The sequence below is a fragment of the Carica papaya genome, chromosome 8 (assembly GCF_054855325.1).
Source record: "Carica papaya isolate Zhongbai chromosome 8, ASM5485532v1, whole genome shotgun sequence".
NCBI lineage: Eukaryota > Viridiplantae > Streptophyta > Magnoliopsida > Brassicales > Caricaceae > Carica > Carica papaya.
Window position 1 is genome coordinate 29,031,131 of NC_142316.1, and position 21,552 is coordinate 29,052,682.

At 34.4% G+C, this 21,552-nt stretch overlaps 2 protein-coding genes across 3 annotated transcripts; both read left to right on the top strand.

The window, feature by feature from the left end:
• Positions 1 to 5,689: 5,689 nt before the first annotated feature.
• On the top strand, positions 5,690 to 8,080 carry LOC148252782 (uncharacterized). The gene is made up of 3 exons (XM_088209962.1): positions 5,690 to 5,914; positions 6,527 to 6,645; positions 7,695 to 8,080. The coding sequence occupies exons 1-3, from the start codon at positions 5,739 to 5,741 to the stop codon at positions 7,712 to 7,714; spliced, it is 315 nt and encodes a 104-aa protein (XP_088066088.1). The 5' UTR covers positions 5,690 to 5,738; the 3' UTR covers positions 7,715 to 8,080.
• Positions 8,081 to 11,294: 3,214 nt separating this feature from the next.
• LOC110813123 (pre-mRNA-splicing factor of RES complex protein) lies at positions 11,295 to 18,051 on the top strand. Of its 2 annotated transcripts, XM_022040140.2 has the most exons (9): positions 11,302 to 11,861; positions 14,084 to 14,307; positions 14,403 to 15,255; positions 15,654 to 15,721; positions 15,813 to 15,874; positions 16,781 to 16,881; positions 17,151 to 17,223; positions 17,324 to 17,504; positions 17,780 to 18,051. In XM_022040140.2, the coding sequence occupies exons 2-9, from the start codon at positions 14,106 to 14,108 to the stop codon at positions 17,863 to 17,865; spliced, it is 1,626 nt and encodes a 541-aa protein (XP_021895832.2). In that variant the 5' UTR covers positions 11,302 to 11,861; positions 14,084 to 14,105; the 3' UTR covers positions 17,866 to 18,051. The 2 variants fall into 2 exon arrangements, with proteins under 2 accessions (XP_088065654.1, XP_021895832.2); XM_088209528.1 differs by lacking the exons at positions 16,781 to 16,881; positions 17,151 to 17,223; positions 17,324 to 17,504; positions 17,780 to 18,051 and adding exons at positions 15,993 to 16,143; positions 16,590 to 16,711 and having other exon boundaries at positions 11,295 to 11,861.
• Positions 18,052 to 21,552: the final 3,501 nt, after the last annotated feature.

Genomic DNA, 21,552 nt, shown 5'->3' on the forward strand with positions numbered 1-21,552 from the left:
GGACTTCGTATCGGGACTACCCAAGGCACGATCGGGACACGATGCCATATGGGTAATTGTTGACCGACTCACTAAGTCTTCCCACTTCCTGGCCATCAGAATGACTGATTCGTTGGACAAGTTGGCAAGAATGTATGTCCGGGAAATAGTCAGACTGCATGGGGTCCCAGTAATAGTGGTATCCGACAGGGATCCCAGATTCACTTCTCGGTTTTGGAATAGTTTCCAGCAAGCCATGGGAACAAAGCTGTCCCTCAGTACTGCCTTCCACCCCCAAACCGATGGACAATCAGAGAGGACAATCCGTACGCTGGAGGATATGCTCCGAGCTTGTGTCCTTGACTCCGGAGGCCATTGGGACGACCATCTACCCCTGATAGAGTTTGCCTACAACAACAGTTACCAAGCAAGCATCGGCATGGCCCCATACGAGGTGCTATACGGGCGTCCGTGCAGGTCACCGATTTGTTGGGAGGAAGTGGGCGATAGAAGATTGTTTGGCCCGGATTTAGTGGAAGAAACCACGTCCAAGATAGTTAAGATCAAGAAGAACATCCAGACAGCTCAGAGTAGGCAAAAGAGCTATGCTGATACCCGGAGGAGAGACCTGGCCTTTGAGAAAGGTGACCGTGTGTTTCTTAAAGTCACCCCCTTCAAGGGAATTAGTAGGTTCGGCAGAAGGGGAAAATTAAACCCCAGATACATTGGACCCTTTGAAATCTTAGACAAGATTGGTACCACCGCCTACAGACTTGCACTGCCCCCTGAGCTCTCCCGGGTTCACAATGTGTTTCATGTATCTATGCTGCGCAAGTACAATCCGGACCCTTCTCATGTCGTGGCTCATGAACCGCTTTCACTCCGAGAGGACTTGTCTTATGAAGAAGTACCGGTCAGTATCACGGACCGAGAAAGCAGAATACTCCGTAACCGGGAAATATCATTTGTAAAAGTCTTGTGGCAGAACCACACGCCTAGGGAGGCGACTTGGGAGCTGGAATCAGAATTTAGGGCCCAATATCCTCATCTGTTTGATCAAGAGTAATGAGGCAAATTTGGGGACCAAATTTCTTTATGGGGGGGAGAGTTGTAGCACCCGGAAAGGAGGAAAAAAAAAAAAAAAAAAAAGGGGGGGGCCACGTCAGCAGCCACGTCAGCAGGCCCGGTCAGCAGTCCCGGCCAACCAGGGCCTGCCACGTGGCAAGATCGCGTCACTCCGAAAGGAGCCACGTTGGCGATCCGCGTGGGTGCGATCCGACGGCCCAGATCAATCACGCGATCGGACGGCCCAGATTCAAACGCACGGACGGCCCAGATTCAATCAAAAACGAACGGCCCAGATTAAAACGAAATGAACGGCTGTGATCAAAAGGCAAGGGGTTATAAATAGAACCTCCACACCAGACCAAAAACCCTAGCCGCCAGCCGCTCGCCGGAGAAGACGAACCAGAGGCCGACCGCCGCCACCCGCCGCCACTCGCCGCCGCACTGGGGAAATTTCCGACCGCCGATTGAGGTAAATTTCATACCCCCGACTCGTTTTTCCCCGCTGATTCCTCCTATGGCCAAATCGAGGCCGAAATCCCGGCCAAACGGCCAGAATACGCGGCCGAAGCCCAGCGGCGCCGCCGCGCCCCCTCTCGGTTTTTGCCTCCGACGAGGCCCTTCCCGGCCTCCGTTCGATGCAATTTTTATATCACCGTGATCACCATTCTTTTCTCTACAGGTTGACCGGAGCCGAATCACCAAAACACGAACCTCGCCGGAGAGCCGCTGCACCCGAGAGCGCCGCCGCCGGTAAGCTCCGTTTTTCCGTGATTTTTTGGCCCCCCGAGGGCCCTAGGGTTGTTTTCTGACAAGGACCAATGCGAGCGTGGCCGAATTCGGCCGAAAACGGCCGAAAACAGCCAACCCGAGGCGACTCGCCGCCGTCAGCGGCGGCGCCGTCGCCGGAGCACGGCGGAGCCGCCGTGCCGGAGTTGCGATTTGGGCCGAAGGAGGCCCTGGGCCTAATTTGGATTTTTTTTGGAACACGTGCAGGTACTGTTAGTGTGTTTCAGTTTCCCGGGAAAAATTCAGGGAAAATTAGGGACGGCCTGCAGGCGCACTGTGAATCGTATTCGGATCCCGAAAACAAGTAAGGACCCCTCACCCTATTTCCTATCACGGTATTAAAGTTCAAAATGATAAAACGGTATTTCTTGAATTAACGAATGTGTGAAATTGCTTAAGGTGGCTAATGGAGCCCGAGTCTAGTGTGACTGGTGATTTACTGTTATTTGGCATGTTTACAGCTTTAAATGCAAAATGAGGTTTGATGTGTTCATTTTACAGATTTGTGTGCATATACTACGTTTTTATTAATCGTGGGTTGAATGACTAAAAAAACTGATACTGTATGTTGTCTGTTTGGTATGAATTACGATTTGCTTGTTTAAATGTGAATTGATGATGCTGATTGAGGAAAAGGAAAATGAAAGATTGTGTAGACTGATAATTGTATTATGGGGGTCAGCCTGACTAGATATCTTGGGAGATGGTGGACGGACCGGGTCCGTAGGGAACCCTACCGGGATGGTGGTCTCACATGCCGGACGGGGTATGGAGATTTTATGGTTTTGGCGCCCATACCGGACGGGGTATGGGGACGGCCCGTTTCACCCTCATACCGGACGGGGTATTGAGGTTTATGGTTTTGGCGCCCATACCGGACGGGGTATGGGGACGGTCCTGGAAACTGATTATGAATGTTAAAGGTTAACGGGTAGCGGAACCCCTATGGACCCCCACGGATACTAGTAGGCTGATAAATGAGAAAAAGATATGTTGTACAATGATTGAATTACAAGAGGCGTGATAAGTGTTATGTTTTACAGCTTAGATTATTCAATGATTATGATAATGTTATTGTTTTTCTCATATTGTTTTCATAAATTCCACCAAGGTAAGTGGATGGTAAAGGTTTTCATGTTAATAAACGAGTTTGTTGTAAATTATGCTCCATTGGTCTTTTTGTGTTTTTCTACCCACCTTTATCTCCGTGACGGTGAGATATCGTGATGTTCTTACTGGGCTAGTGTAGCTCACTCCTTAATTAACCATTTCAGATCAGGAAGACATGGTTCCCGAGCCCGTTCCGCAGGAGGACGACGAAGGGGATGCCTAAAGACTCTGTAGTCATACGCATAGTTTATTTTCGAGTTTTCTTTCTTAGTTAGTTTAACCTTTTATATTTTAAGTACGTTTTTGGTTTTTCGTGTAAGGGATGTTAACTGAAATTTTGATCTCGCTTCCGCATTCGATATGATTAAATACTCATTTCTTTTTAATATTTTCCGGGGCTGTTACAAGAATCAAGTTTAAAGAGTCTATTTTTATCTTTTCAAAGTCCTTTTGAGACTAAAAATTGTGGCAACATGGATGTTGGATTCGGATTGACATTCTAGAGTCCAAAAGAATTTTCTACTTTAAGAAATTAATTAATTAGAGAGAGTTGGAATCATAAAAGATGAAGGAAACCCAACGGAGAAAAAATTCATATTCTTAGCCGAATTTTCATTCTTAATATTTTCATAAATAATGTTGAATTTTATTGCAATTGGGAAGCTTTTTAAATTATCTTTAACTCTAATTCTATAACAGAAATTAACTAAATATTAAAGACTGACTCCAAGTGAAATAAAGCATAGAAAATTCGGCTAATCTTCAATAATACTCTAAAAAGCAGGGTTGGATATTGAAAAATATTTTTCTTTATGCCACAGTCATGGTGGATTTACTATATGTATGGTGGAATAAGCAGAAACGTGAAAATCTAATTCCTAAGTCCAATGTATGTATTTCTATTCTTAAAAAATAATTTTCTCACATATTGACAGTTATTCTGTGTAATCAATCCTATAAATCCTTTGATTTACACCTCAATCCAATCGAAGAGTTCAAATTTACATGTAATGTTGTGGTTAGAAGCTAAAACATCTTTGCAATTACTATCTTGCACGATGCATCTAATAACAATTTCGTTACTTCGACAAAGTTCATTGATTATGTAAATCCTCTTAGTTCTGACGATCACCTTGTTTCCTAACAATAAGGAGATCTCTAATTGATATGTTAAATATATTTTAATTGACATTAAGAGCAATGTTATGGGCTTCAATGTCTCGTAGACCTGGATTTCAAGAGAGAAGAATATCTTAGCCCTCGATTTAGTTAAATAGGGTGCCAACTATCATTTATAGAAGTCATTCGTAAGGATGTAAGGATGTTGTTATTGTGAACTCTTGTGTCTTTTCTTTTCCTCAATATTTACAACTTTTAACCTAAAAAAAGAAATAAATTAGTGGAGGTGGAATAAAGAGGAACTCAAATTGGATTTACATGCTGAAATAATGAGGAAATAAAAAAAAATAAATAAAGGAAAAGGTGGAGTGGAGACCCTTTCTAACCACTGTGGGTAAAAAAACATCGTCAACCAATTAAACTATAATTTTTTTTTTTGGTGAAATTAAAAAGTAAATTAGACTTTAAATTTGTATAATAAAAAATTTATCTATCATAAAATATTTTCATCACTCATAAATATTTAAATTTGTCAAAACTTAATATATTTAATAATCCTAATTTAATTAATATATATAATGAATTAAATGTGAACCAAAATTATTAAGGGATAACATTCATTCAATAATATATTATTGAGAAAGTATAAAAATTATCACCACTAGCTGTCAACATACAACATGCACACTATCATATAATATAATATATATCTCCAAACACAAATATGGTCGGCAACGTAATCCCCTTTTAATGTAGACAAACAAAAAGGGAAAAATATATAACCAATGTGCTAGTTTTTTTATCCTAAAAATGTACCTAACAACTATAAAATTTTACTTGCTTTAGAAAAATTAATTTATTCTTAATTACTTATTTATTAAATGAAGAATGATTTGTTTAAATCCTATTTATTAACTAAAGGACAGACTTATTATTTATAAGCACACTTTTTTTCATTACAGACCAACCAAAATACATACGTGTAAAAACAATAAAATGTTTTATTACAGATTATTAGATAATAATATTTACATAGTTTAACTAATCATAAGTTACATAATTCAAACACATGTGTAATTAAACTCTTCTTTTTTAAAAATATATATATATATATATTTAACACACTTTAATTTTTGAATATGTTTTTTAAGTAAAAATAGAAAAATAAAAACAGTATGTTAATAATAAGTTATACTCATTTATTACCATACATAATTGTTTTTTTATTTAAATATTTATAGTCGCACTTAGCCATGTATATATTATTTAATCAAACTATTTTATTTTATATTTTATGAAAAAGAAAAATAATATTTCATAAATTCCAAATTATTTTAAAAAAACTTTCAGTTTTTCGGTGAAACTGAATTTTTTTAATATTTGAAAACTAAACATCGAACCAAAAATTGAAAATTTCTAATTCATAAAATTAAAACAAAAACTATATCCATCGAAAAAGTTCAAATTTTAACTTGAAAATTTAGCCCAATTAAGAAAAGGAAATAATTGTTATATTTTGAAACAGGCCCCAAGGTTGAATAAAAAAACGTTTCGTAATTTGGGCTATGTTAGGGTTGAGTCTGGCCCGGCCCATGTACGAAACCCTTGCTTTCACTGGTATCAGTAATTCCAGTGAGGCAGGAAGGAGGGATTTTGGCAAAGAAGAAAGGTCGGACATGGCGGCCAACGGTGTGAGAAAAACCATACAATTTTCTTCTGCCTCTGTAAGAGTACTTCTGAGCCGTTCATCAACAACTACTTTCCCTTCAAATGCTTCTAAGTTGACGGGACTTGCTTCTTCTAAGCCCACTTTGGCTTCTCGCTTCTCTCTTGGCAAATGCTCTCCCTCTAAGTAAGCTTCAAATTTTGTCTATTTTTCTTTATGTCTGTCTATACATACACACTGTTTTCGTGTGGGCATGCTCATGGGTTTCGATTTTCCAATTAGATTATTGATGTACGGAAATAGATGAATACTAATTGTAGTACCCGTTTCGTATTTATTTAGTGAGAAATCAAACGGAGCTAGATAATCGTTGCCCATTTGTGATTTATGGGCTCTCATCTCTCATTATTCTTTAATTTTTTTTTTCGGTTTATTAGTCTAACTAATGGATGCTTTTTCCTAGTTATTCCTTTGTGTGTAATTGAGTTTTAACTATCCAACTAATGGATGGTATTTTCTAAGATGTTATGCGTTTGAGTCAGAATATGCAATTTGTTATTATGACTTATAATCATTGTGTATTACGTAATTAATGAAATGTATATATTTTTACTAAAAAGATTGAATTTTTAATAGTAAAACTTGCTACTTTTGTGGATAGAACATTAAAACCTTGTATACTTATGACACTTTGAAACAGTTTATCTTGTAGGTTTTTAGTAAAAAGGAGATTACTTTTGTATAATTAATGATCTAAGTTAGAAGCCTAACGTGGGAGTTGTGCTGTGGATGTTTCAGGCTTCCTGTAGAATTGGCTGGTGCACTATCTTTGATGCCAATGCACTCTGTTACTGCCTCAGCCTTATTCACTTCTTTGCTCTCTTTGAGCAACCAACACTGGGGTTGTCTATCAGAAGGTATTCCTCAAGTTTCTTTCTAATTTGTTAGATAACATTAGTAGCATATGATGATTTACTGAAAAATACTATCTACATATTTGTGGATTTACCTTATGATTTTCCTGAAATGGAGAAAATGGATAATTTATGAACCCTTCATCACTGCTGATGACCGTGGCCGGAAATGCAATGGTAGCAAAAATGTTAAAGACCTTCTGGAGTCACTCTTTTGGAGAGAGGGCTATTAGGAGTTTTCTCCATTTGCTTTTCTTTTTATTGAAGTGCGGTAGTAGGACAATTTTTTAACCAGCTGTTTTGAGGGTATCAGAAGATGATGAACAGATCTCATACGTCTTAGAGAGGGTATTTCCAGTTTATTACACCAGGAACTGAATGAAGCGCACGTGTTCATACTTGAGTTTCAGGATATCTTTCTGTTTCTTCATCGTTCAATTCTACATTTCAATTTGGGAACGTTGACATGTGTGGCTCAATGTCTATCTTTTAGGCAGACATCAGTCTTTTAGACTTAGTGGATTAGTCTTTTGAGATCTATGCAATTTTGAAATGTATTACAAAACCATTCCTGGATTACCCTTGCTTCTGTACATTTTATCTTACTGACTTAAGATTTCCGATTACTCTTTTTAACTTCCTTTTGGTTGAGAGAAGACAAAGCTTTGGTGCACTGGAATGAAAGAAAAAGACCATGTGAAGATTATTATACTAAAAAAAGTAGACAGCTGTCATACTGCCCCTTATTGCAAATATGTATTCTTATTCTCTTTGTGCAATATTTTATATTTTCTTCATTTTTGTCTCATATTTGATGTCTGATTTTATCTCAGACCAAATTGTAGTTATGAAACTATAGACAAAAGCACGTAAGATTAAAGGATGTAGATTTACAGGTGGTGTGAATGTTGAGAACTCGATGTTTATGCATTTAAGATTATTGTATATCATAGAAGTTTTTGCTAGACTTGAATTTGTGTTAACTCATAATTGGTCTGCTCAGTGCTTAGTGTTCTTATTTTTATGAAGCTAAGTTTACATCTTGTTGTCAGGATTTGCAACTCCTCTATAGCATGGCCTACAAGCTTCTGCCCTAGATACCAATCGGATAATCATCAGCAGCGTGTTTGTTCAATTTGCAAATGCAGTTGGTGACTGAAACTGAAAAGAATGATACTGTTCCATTCCTTTTTTTTGAAAGAAAAAATTAATCATCTTCTTTTGAAGCAATTCGGCTGACATTCTGTGAATCTCTCTCTCTCCCAGGAGTTAATAGATTTCTGGAAAGAAATCGACATTCATGTTTTGTATCACTCAGTTTTATAGATTTCCGTATCTAATTATTTTGGTGTAGCTTGATTGTGTAAACTTACCAAGATGGTAGCTGATAACTGCTCTTATCGGCCAATTTATCTTGAGAAAAATGGCTCTTTTTCCAGTTCTGGAGAATATCGGAAAGAATAACCATGGAGTCTCAACATGAGAAGGTGAAGTGTTCGGCTTTTAACCCTTTTTTTTTTTCGGTTGAACATGAGTTTATAAGTTATTTAATGTTGTGTCAATTTCTTTTACGTATTTATAAATAAATTAGGATTTAACAAGTTGGTTGTCTTATTTTTTTTTTAAAAACTTCATTGTTTTTTAAAATGTTATGAGTAAATGAAATGTCAAAATAAACTAAAAATATAAGTTATGACTTAGATAATTTTATCAAAATAAAGCTTTCGAAATGAAGGCTGTGTCTTATTCAGTGTAAACTAAAAAAAAAAAATGGAAATAACCTAGTTGACTAATGAAATCAATTTGGTTAAACAGTTTATCTGGTTTATTTAATTGTGGCTTAAAATTTATTTATTCAGTTCAGTTCTAAAATTAAAAATTTTTGAAGGGAAAGGACAAAATAAGTAAACTTTTTTAGTATTATAGTAATTACATGTGTTAATTATCAATATATATTTTAATATTCAGACTCAAAATTTAGTTCAGAATAATTTGATATTAATAAAAAGAAAGATGTATTAAAAATAATTTTATTATTATTTTTATGAAATTTTTGGAACATATGGATTTGTGAATGAGTTTGAATCAATTTCGAAAAAATGGGTAAAATTATAAATAAATGGGTGTGTTTAAAAAGAAATTTGAAAAATTGGGTAAAAACATTATTGTCAAAAATGCGGCCACGTCAATAGCATGGTGAGTCAGAGCACGTCGCGTGATAAAACACGCTAACGACGACGTCATGCGGGAGGCCACACGGGCGATCCGCATGCTTGGCGATCCAACAGTTCCAATCATGTCTCGTGCACACGGACGTTCCATATCGATGTGGGATAGATATTTAAACATCGCGTCGTAGAAGAACCGTAACCCTAGCCGCACATGTCCTCATCGGAGAAGAAGAACTAGCTGCTAAAGAAAGAGACCAATCCCCAGCTAGCGCCACACCAGAGTTACCGTCGAATGCCAAAAAAAATAAAATTTTCTCATTCCCGTTCGAAATTTGATTCCAAGTCTCTCTGTGGCCATACTGGAGCAAAATGGATCGCGAGTAAGTCGAAAACTGCAGACAAAGCCTGACGGAGCTGTCGCAGTCGAAACCCTAAAACTCCTCCGATGAGTCTATTTCCCTTTTCCGTTTCACACATTTTTTTACTACAGTGTTCACCGTCTTTTTTTATGCAGGTTAGCTGAAGAAAAAACTCCTGTCTCGAAATAGAACTAGCGAAACTGCTACACCTAGAGACCCCCCGCTGGTAGGTTCGGTTTCTTTCAATTTTTTGGCCAACCAAGGTCACATAACGTATTTTTTTTCAGGGATACGTATAAAACTGATTAAAATCGGTCAAAACTAGCCAAAATTGGCCAGACTGAGGCAAACTGCCACCGTGGCCAGTGGAGTCTGAGTCAGAGCATGGCGGCACTGCCGTGCCAGAACCCTAAAATTGGCCAGAAAAGGTTTCCAATACCGATTTTGGATTTTTTGAATATTTTTATATACGTAACGAGTATTTTAATTCCTGTAGAAAAAATTTAAGAAATCTAAAACCCGTTAGGGAGCGTAGTAGATAACATGACGTTTCGAAATACCGATGCAAGTAAAAATCTCTCACCATATTCTCTATTACGGTAAATTAAGGATTCATAATTGACAATTGTGAGTTTTGTAAAAAATTAGAAAAATCCTAAAAATATTATAAGTCACTAGTGAAATCAGAATCAATTAGTTTATATTTATCTTGATTCCCTATTTATTTTTTTATACTGTCTAAATTACTTACTACTATATTGTGCATGTCTAAATTGATAGTTTCTATAGTCTTTTCGATTATCTAGTTTATTTAATTTCTCATGTATTGTTTATTTAGTTATTTGATTACTCGGTTATTGGTTATGATAAACTATATCGTTTGCTTAAATACCGTTTAAATTAATTAATGAATATGAAATGATACGTTTGTATATTTTGGTGGTTGTTTGGATGGGGAGAATCTAAATAAATGAAAGCTTAATGGGTATCCTAAGAAATAGTGGACGGATCCGATATATAGAAAACCCTACCGTGGACATTACTTGAGTCGGACGGAGCTGAGAAGTCCCATACCGGAAGGATTTTGAGAGATATGTTCACCTTTATACTGGATATGGTATCGAGGTGATAGTATTTTTTACGCTCATTATTGGACATGGTATGAAAACGGCTGGGTTAATTGTCAAATTTTGATACTACATCCACTAGTAGATGGATATCCCTATGGACCCCCAAAGGTCCTAATAAGTAGGTTAAAAAGGAAGGATTGTTGATCCTATATATGAAATTGAAATGTCACATGGTTTATTTGTCTTCATAGGTTGATTTTGAAAAAAAAACTGTAATGGTAAGTATCTAATAAAAAGTTTTAAAGTTAAATGTATTTACTTAAAATAAGAGTTCTATTAGTTATTTTTTTATTTTTACCAACTTTCGGTTTTTCGTATCAGTGATTAGTGTGATATTTTTACTGAGTTAGTGTAACTCATCATTTTATTAACTATTTCAGATCAAGAAAATTAAGATCTAAATCCCAATCAACAAGAGGATTGTGAGTAGTTCACATCTTGAACTCCCTTCAAGTGCTAATGGAGGTTAACCTTTAGAATATCTATTTATTTATTTTTTTATTATCGTTTGTTTTTTTTATAAACTAATATAAAAGGGATATTTCTATAATTTTATTGGACATCCCAATTTACTGTGTAATAAATATAAAACTTAACTTTATTATTCATTTTCGCATTTAGAAATATAAATTTATTTTATTTAAATTTTGAACTTTTACATATACTACATATATTTAATTTATTTACTATATAATAATTATAATAATATATTATATTTATTTTTTTTATTTTCTTAATTTTTTATCTAAAGCTCGTTTTGTCATATTTTAAATTATAAAATTAGATAAAATATTTTTATTTTAAATACTATTTTTTATGTTATATTCATATTTAATATCTATTTGACTCAATAATAGTATGAAAACTATACATAATTTAACAAGATAACCTTATGAAACTTATACATAAGTTTTCTTGGTGTTTGTCAAATGCATAAAATAAATCCTAAAACTTACATAACAAAAACCCAAGCCCAACTTCTTGCCTAATAACATGTCTTAAACGGCGGCGTTTGGAAGGAATTTTACTCTCTAATCGAGAAAACAGAGGAAAAGAGGAAAAATGAGAGACGCGAGCAGAGGCCAGAGTTGGTCGTATTGAGGAAGAAGACGAGTAGGCAGAGGCGGTTTGCTGATCGACCAGCGAGCTCAGCTAGAGAAATAGCTGTTGGAGAAACCGACAAGGGAAAGGCGCGGAAATCTGGAACTGAGGAGGGATGAGGCTATAAAGGAGATTTGGGAGAAACCAGAGGGAGCGCAAAGAGGCAATTCAGGAAGGAGAAAACCGAAAAGATCCTTTGGGAGCGAAACGAGCGGCAAAGAGAGGCGATATTAAGGAGCAAGGAAGAGGGTAACCCCGAGGGTTTTAGGGGCTTCAAAGGTGCTCTTAAGGCTGTTATACCTCGGTGAAATCGGAGAGGGGGAGATCTTGAGAGGAAAGGCGAGGGATTCGGGTTCTCTTTCTTCTAGGGATTTTCTAGAAAAAAAAAAGGAACAGAGATTGAGATATACAGAAGCTCAGGGAGGGAAGGAAAAATTCTTTGGGGCCTCACTCATTTGGTAAAGTCTCTGAACTTGTATTTCAATTTTATAACATAGCCCTTCATGAATTTTGAGAATGGATGACTTGCTTCTGATCTTTAATTCATTTTAAGTGTTTATTTGTTGATTTCCTTTTGTTGCCAAAAGATGAGAGTTTCTTCAAATAGATGGTTATTTCCGGTGTTAAGAGTCCATGTCCGAGGGGCCTTTGCGTGAAGGCTTGTGAAGTCTTTCATTTGATAATAATCTTAGTTGACTGACTTAGATACTGTACAGTATAGGATTTGCATTCTCTTTCATGCTCATGGAAATTTGTTTATTGTGAAGACAGGGTAGTTGGTAAACGATGATGAAAGACCTAAAGCATGACCTAAAGAGGGACTGTTCTGCTTCTGTTTAATTCACTTCCTCCTGATTACGCCAATATATCATGTCCTTTTATCTTCCTAAAGCTTCCTTGCCCGATGACTGCCTAAATAATATTTTAAATTCGGAAGTCAACTAACCTGTAGGATGTTTTTTATATTTTGTGGATTTGAAGAGCTCATTTTCTGCTAACTACAAGCCAGGGTTGCCTTCAAATAACTCAATTTGTTTGTTAAGAATTAATCAAATTGAATTCTATCATCTTTATTTAACTTATTTTGTTTTCTTCTTCTTGGGCCTATATTCTTTTAGTTTCGTCAACATGGAGTGAAGAAATGTTTAAGTGCATGTATTGTCATGGAGGGCCTTGAATTGCTTGGATTCATTTTTTCTCTGGTTGCGTGTGAAACAATTTGGTGGGCTGGATACCGTTTCTGTCAAATGCATTCTCTTGTCATGCTATTATGGTCCTCCAATATGCCTTGAGTATGAGAATGATAGCTGAACCATGACACATGCCTTTGAACGGAAATGATCAGGATCACGCTAATGTAGAAGTTTAAGTTTTGTCTCTAGGTCAATATATAGGCAGGAAGTGTATTCTTATCCTTTTTGTTTCTTGCTTTCTGATTTTGATGGACTGCCCTAGGGTTATCCACCTTGAGTTGCTTAATTTTTAATACTTGTTTCTTTTTTCAAGTTTATTTTAGTTTAGACAGAAAATTTTAGTCAAATTCAATGAGCCTATACAATTATTAGGTGGTTACCTCACATTTTCCCCTCTCAAGACCACTCTTGGAGTCCAATTTTCTCTAAAATTGACCAATACATGGTCTAGTGTTTGATTTTACTTCTAATAAGATTAATAGTAGCTCCCGAAACTTATGATTTTAAATCTTAACGTATTAATATTCAATGGTTGCAACAATCCTTAATTTTTTTAAGAGTGAAGAGAAAAAAAGAAAATATAGTGATTTTAGTAGCAGCAGCAATAATAATAATAAGATGATTCAAGTTATATTTTTATTTTTAGTTTGATTAAATGTAATTAACAGAATAGGGATTATATTTGTTACAATAGCAAAACAGATTGATGTTTGTGAAGAGAATGCGTTTTTGTATAGGAACTTGGCTATGTAATGCATACATTCTAACTTTGATAAAGAGATTTGTTCTCGAGATCATTGAGCCAAGAAAAGTCACACCCATATTGCATGAGAGTGGATGCTAGTTGATTCATTTAAGTTTGGTTTCATAATATTTATCTCTCTGTTTTTGTGTGGATCAAAGGCCTGCACTGTGCAAATAATGCCATGATTTTGGTAAACTAAGTGAACCATTTTGTTTCCTTTTATGTATTTAATCTTCATATTCCTAAATATGGTTTCTAAATTTAGGATTTAGTTATTTGATGCAAATTCTATACTCACATTTCCACAATAGTTTAGATATAAATACATGCATGCAGTTTATGCTTGCATTCACTAGTCTAGACCACAAAGTGAGTGCTTTATCTCTTATTACCTTGTTTTTTTTTTTTTGAGATAATATCTCTTCTTACCTTGTACTATCGTAGACCTAAATTTTTTATTTTTAACTGATGAGTGTTTGTTGATTGATCCCACATTTAATAAGACTTGTATTGTAAACTTAAGTATCTAAAAATTAAATTTCATGGAGAGCCACTGCCTCACCCCTGTGACAACTTCAAGTTTAAAGTTAGATGCGTGTTATCCTTTTCAAGTCATCAGAAATCTGTTAAAACAAGAACCTGTAGATTTATATGTTCTGATGTCTTCTTTTGTTGCCTCCTATTTTGATCCTTCTTATACATATTTCCGTCTAATAACATCTTGGATAATCATGATATCCAGAAGGAACTTAATTTGCTGAAGAATGGTGGCATCAACTTCAGGCACCACTTCTCTTAAAGAATATTTGAAACGATACGAAAGCACTGATGTAGAAGAAAATAAAAAGAAAAAAAGGAAGACAAAAATCAAACCAGATGCGAGCGGTGTTCTTGTTGTGGATGAAGATCCTGTTTGGCAAAGACCGATAAATCTTGATGAAGAAGAAAATGACAAAGATTCAGCAGGTAGAACTTTGATTTGAGTCCATCTACTTATAGTTTCTCATTTCTATTTGAGTTTTATTGATTTGTGGGATTTGTATTGCAATGTTTTTTGGTAGATGAGAAGCCCCAAGTTGATGAAGACATTGAAGTTCGAAGAATGAAGAGGCTGGAACAACTTAGAGCTAGGCGAGCTTATAACGCTATTGCTGAGGATGGCAGTGGATGGATTTCATTGTCTCCTAAACGTAAAAATATTGATGACATGAATTCTGATATCTCCCCACCACGTAGGCAGAAGTCTCGAAATGACACACCTCCTCCAGAACCAGGATTGAGGCCCTTGGGATGTGGTGGAGATGATGTTGATTTGTCACCTCTAAGGCAACGGAAACACCATCATACACCATCACCTGACCCAAATGGAAAACGTGCACCTTCTATTCATTCAGATTCTGATATTTCTCCACCACGTAGGTCAAGGGCACGGATTGACAGTCCATCTCCAGGACACCAACTTAAACTTCCAAGAAAAGATGAAGATGATTTCTCTCCTCCTCGGCAGCGGAAGAATCGTTATGATTCTCCTTCACTTGAACCTGTAATTTCTGTTGGTCTGGATTCTGATTTATTACCGCCTCGTAAACAGAGAAAAGAGAATGAAAGTGTGCCGACTAATTATATACTGCCTCGACGGCAGAGGCAGAAGCACTACCATGCTTCTTCGCCTAAACATGATTTAGAGCCTGCAAAATCCATGGGCCAAAGTACTGAGTTGTCTTCTGGTAGGCGGCGTCATGATTCCTCATATCAAGATGATAAACGCGCTTCCCATGAGCTAGTTCTTTCACCCCCACGAGAAAAGGAATTAATTGGTGTAGCTTCTGCCAACGAACCTCGTAGAACTGGTTTAATCAGTGGCCGTGATATCCGTGAAGAAATTTTGAAAACCAAGAAAGATGAAATTTCAAGGTAAACATACTTATAAAATGACAATGGGTATATTCCTTATCAAATTGTCTATGTTTAGGAGGATTGCTGTTGTTGTTGCTCCTTGCATAGATTCTATGTTCTTGCATATTACACAGTGCAGGCTCAAGAAGTGGGTGAAATAACCATTATTTTTTATATAGATTTTGCTTCTCTTTGTGACTTATTTTACATGGAAGTGCCTCCTTTTCTTAACCCATTTAGTTTGTTATATTTTTAATTCTTGAGATGTTTAATTTTAATGTAAACGTTGATGATATTTCTTTTTTCCTTTTTTAAGAAAATTTTGGAGGCAAGAAGATAGAGCCTGCTTTTCTCACATTATGTATTTATTATTTATGGTTAAATTGCTTGTTTAATTGTGTCTGCACCTTTTGTAGGTTTTCAGCAATGGATCCTCATTTAAGTGGAAAAGGTGCTGAACCTGTGTTTCGTGATAAGACTAAAGGTAGGGAGAACTTGTTTTCTACTGACTTCTAAGTTTTTATGTCATGCATAGTTTTATTTGTCTCGCATGTTGATGATGCTCAATGTTTCAGGGCATCGCATATCTAAAGAGGACTACTTAAAAATACATCAGAAGGAGGAAGAAAAGCCTAAGGTACCATGTTGAAAATGACTACTGATGCTAGAGGTTATAAATTACATGTCTAGAATTTCTATATATACTTATAACTATAAAGTACTCTTACTGAAATCCTACTGATTATCTTCTACAGATGGCATTTGGATTCCCTGCACTCTCTAGTTTTATGGCCTTATTTTCCCGTTCATTAGTTGATACTGCCGTCATTATTACTTCCCCTCTCACTCCCATTGTTTCAGTTTTTTTCTGAAACATAATCAGGAAACTATAAGGGCACCAGTGAAGTAGGTGGCTTTCCAATATGATGTTTATTTGGATTTTTCCGTATGTTAACTCATAACTTGTGTGAACTGTGATGGCTTTTCGACCATTATGGTTAATTAGTTGAGAGTAGTATTGATAAGTTTAACAATCCACTGACGGCTTTTTATCTGGCTTATGTATTGGTTGGACTTGCAGTTATTTGCAATAGGTACTACAGCAAGAGATTGTCCATTGGAAACTAAAACCACATTCTTCTGTTATCATTTCTCATCCTATCATCTGTTTAATTTAGTCAGTTTGAATTCTTTTTTAATGGTGATTTGTGCTTTTTGGCATACATCCTGTGTTGTAAAAATACATGCATAACCCTCTTCATCAATAATCATCACGTGAATTTTATGTCTCTTTGTCTCACTCGTTAAAGTTATCTGGAGTTTATAGTTTCATTATTTGTATCTCCTTTTAGGATGTTACAGAAACTTTGATGATTCAGTAATGACCTTCAAGTGAGACCTCAAAGATTTGTCTCAGCATTCGTGAAGTATCTAATAGGTTATATAAGAAGAATTTGGAAAATTAATTGGAAAATGGTAATAAAGCCTTTTCTTCAAAATGTTAATTTTCAGTCGACACAACATATAATGTCTTTTCTTTCAGGAGAAGTTGGAATGGGGAAAGGGCCTGGCTCAAAAGCGTGAAGCTGAAGCAAGGTTGCAAGAGCTAGAACTTGAGAGGGACAAACCATTTACTCGGACCAAGTAAGTATAGTGATGCTGAAGGACGATTAAATTATTTTGCTTGATTTATTGAAAGGCATGGTTATAAGCTAGTCTTACCGTTAAATTAAAAAAAGATTTTCTTAGGAAAAATGAAAAGTAGCTTATTTATTTCTAAATTAAGAAAAATATTTTTTAAGAAAAAAATAATTATTGTTTGGTCTTTCAGGAGATTTCATTTCCTAGTATCTACTAATTATCGGTGCTTATCTTCCTTTCATAGCATTTATAGTTTCAACGATTGTTTTCAGGGACGACCCTGAACTAGACAAAATGCTGAAGGAGAGAGTTAGATGGGGTGATCCCATGGCACATTTGGTCAAGGTAATTGATTCACTTGATTGCTTTGCAAATTAGGACAAGTGAACAGTGGATTTAGTGTTGAGATTAGGACTTCTAACATATATTATTGCACATATTGCAGAAAAAGCACACTGATGCTGTTCTTCCAGACCTGGGGGATAATGAGAAGATGAAGGAGTCAGGGTTCATAATTCCACAGGATGTTCCAAGCCATAGCTGGATAAAAAGAGGCTTAGATGCTGCTCCAAACCGATATGGGATAAGACCAGGAAGACACTGGGATGGGGTTGACCGCAGTAATGGTTTGTCCCTTTCTGTCGTACAGTTTAGACGTTTTCTATTTACACTTTTCATCAGTTGTGAAGGAATTATCTTAATGCCCCTGGTCATCTTTTTTTTGCACTATATAGTGGGGATGAATCACTGATCGTAGGAACATTATTATGCCTCTCAATAGAAAACTAAAGATATGGAGAACTTTTTCTAATATGTAATGGTACTATTGAAATGACAGTTTCCTTTCTTTTTTTTTTTTTTTTTTTTTTTTTTTTTTTTTTTTCTGTTGCTACTTGTATAGGTTTTGAGAAGAAGATGTTCTTGAGGATGAACCAAAAACAGGCTACAGAAAGGGAAGCTTATCTTTGGTCTGTATCTGATATGTAAGTTTGTGTTGTAGGCCTGCTATTGGCTACATTCTTCCATTTTACAGTTGCACCTATTGTATCGCCAGAATCAACAGTATTTAAGTTTTGGGTTAGGTCTGTTTGTTGCAAACCCTTTGGGCTGTATTCTGTTGACTGACTCGTAGAGGTTGTTTCTTTGTACTGTTGGAAGCACTTTTTCTCTCCATGTGGCATGTTTTCTGAAGACCGACATCTTTGTTTATATCCAAAATTACATCAAATGACCAATCAAGAGGGTTGACTTAAGATGTGACCAGCAGTTCCTCGAGTAACAGTGCATGTATGTATTTACAGATGAAATCAGTTAGCAGCGCATGAATAACATGATGGAGGAGGGAGGGTAGCTGGCCCAATAGCATTTGATGAGAGTTTCCTCTGGATGAAAGCAGTAAAATACGTGTTTTTTTATTTTTATTTATATTTATATTTTAAAAGGTTTATATTTGATTAAAAATAGAGACAATACTTGAAAGTGATTGAAGAGGTACCACATGTATTCGGTTAGTCTCCGTTGAATGCTCCAAGCCGTCGGCCTTGGACGATGTTTAAATTAATTGGTTGAATAATCAGTCAGGAAGATACTTTTATTAAATTATGTTTTTTTTAATTATTATTTTAAATTGAATTTTCATTATTTTTTATTAAAGAATTTAAAGTTTCAAATAAATTGCAAAAAAAAAAAAAAAAAAACCATATTATTTCATGTTAGATTTTAAACAAATTATTGAATTAGTTTATAAAGTTCGACCCTTAATATAATTTGATTTGTTGGTATTTTTAATAAAATTTAACCTTCTTAAGTTTTGTATTTTTAAAAAAGAATTTAATTTTAATTTATTTTTTAATAAAAAATTAGAACTTTTAGAAAGTGCCTCAATTAAATTTTAAAGTAATTAAGAAAATTAGAAAAAAAAATCATGTTTACATAAAATAAAAAATATTTTAAAGAAATTTTTTATTATTTTAAAATGTAAAAAGAACTATTTTTTTAAGCATCACAACATGATGTAATTATTTTAATAGTTTATGCTGGTACATGTACGTAAAATTGAACTTTTAAAACAAATTCAAAATGTTGAAAATTAAATTACAATAAAAAAATAATAAAGATTAAATCTTAAATTTTAGCGATTAATTCAATATATATATATATATGTACAGGTTGGAAATATATTAAATTAGTAATTTTCACCATATTCGTCCTTGATTTATGCCAAACAGATTTATTATGTCCAAAGAATCATTGACTTAATTTTTCAATCGGAGAACCAGTGTTTCCAAACTTTGAAAAAAGTGACCTTCAAACATTTGGGAAACCCAAAAAAAGGCCATCCTAAAGATTTATATATATATATATATATATCTGCCGTTTTTAATGCTGTGCTTAAACAAATTAATTTCATAAATGATTTTTTATTATTTATTTTTTTGTCTACATAAATAATACGAGATTAAAAGAAATTATTTTTTTATATTTAAATAATTAAAATATTCCTCTGGTATAATTCAAAGATAAAAGGTTTAGTACTTTTGGTCAGGGATATCCACTGTACAGATTACTCATGTCAACATCAAATAATTGTTTGTGCTTTTACTTCCAAATCAAAACAAAACACTCGGTATTCTGCATTAATGAGATTCTGACCATGCAATAATACACTGTTTTACTTTTGAAATTTCCGCCAGCTTATACATATATATAAGCAATATGTGTATGCATTCGTGTATATGTAAATAGAAAACATCTAATCAATAATAACAACCTATTTTTTAAAATTATTTTTTTCTGATTTTGAATCTATCTAAAAATTAAAACTTTTTATTTTATTAATCTAAAAAATTTAATTTACCAAGTTAGATTTATAATGTTTATATTCATAATCGTTATACAAGACACAACTTATAACTTTATTTACTGTTCAATTACTAAAAAATGATTGTATAAAAGTCCTTCAAACTTTATTCAAAATGTATAGATTTTTGTTCTGTAAAATAAATGCAGTGTACAAATTCTAAAATTAACCCTGTCAATTGAACTTAATATTCCATATGGATGTGAGTTCCTTCCTCCAATTTAGTGGTAGTAAAATTTTTGCTAGTTTAAGTTTTATTATTAAAACATATTATAAAAGAGAAAATATTTCAATTAATTTCAACTTGGTTTTTAGGACAAATTATTTTTCAATTTTTAGTCTTAATTATTTAGTCTGATTTGCTTCTGTTAGAGAAATTAATCCCTAAACTGCGCACAATCACGATAAAGTAAAAACAGAAAAAGAATAATATAATATTTAACGTGATTCGACAATATATCTACATTAACGGGCAAAACCAATAATTTTTTTTTAATTATAATCAAAAGAGAGTAGTACACCACTAATAGGGTCACACGTCCTTAACTAGAAAGACTACGAGAGTTTTTCTTCTACAAATTTTCTCATGATATACATAAAATATTTTTCAATATAAATATAAAATATCTTCAAGTTATATATAAATATCTACTAAGATAAATATAAATTATTTTCTATAATATAAATAAGATATTCCCAAAATTCAAACGACATCAATAAATTTTCTAATTGGCTTGAATTCTCTTTATTGTCAATTAGCAAATCAACAGTCTTTGCACAAGACAAAGCATATGCAACTAGATTCTCATACTTTTATGGTGGTCTGATTTGTCTTCTCCTCTTACCGGTTGCAATATTATATAATTGTTGTTGATCATGTACACTACCACATTCTTCATTAAAAACTTGCACTTCATTTTTTGGATTATTGGACTGAACTTCTATCTCTACTTGTTTTCTAATACTGTGATATGAATATGCTATTGTCTTTTCCTTCTTATTGTTTTGTGAAGCAAACTCATTAAATATCATATTTCTACTGATAATCAATCTTGGAGACTTCGAATCACATTACCATAACTTGTAACATTTTTATCCAAATGCATACCCTAGAAATATATACTTCAGTACCCTCGACTCAAGCTTACCATCTCTCACGTGAGTATAAGCAGGACAACCAAATATTTTCAACTGAGAGTAATCAATAGATGAACCAAACCGTACCTTAAAAGTAGTTTTGCACTCAATAGTTGTGAACAGAGAGATCTATTAACTAAGTAACATACAATGTTCATAGCCTCAGTCCAAAATTCATGTCCCAAATATGAATGAGACAACATACTCTGTGTTCTATCATAAAGCATCATATTCACGTATTCTGTAATATCATTCTACTGCGGTGTCCCAATATAAGTGTGGTGTCTCACTATATTATGTCTTATATACTATAGAAATCATCAAACATATGATTGCAAAATTTTAATCCATTGTCAATTTTAAGACACATGATATTTCTTTATGTTTGTTTCTCAATAATGGTTTTCTATTTGATAAATGTTGAAAATGACTTCTCCTTATACTTCAGAAAATACACCTAAATCTTTTAAAAGTAATCATCAACCAAAGTCATAAAATACCTGTCACCACTTATGGAGGGAATTTTGTATGGACCCCACAACTTAGAATGAAAATAATTTAACTTACCTATGGTCTTATAATTGCTTTTTTGTTGAACTTCACTCGGGTCTGCTTGTTAAACACAGTGCTCACAAAAACTCATGGTTCCTCCTTTATACCCTCTCAATAAACTATGT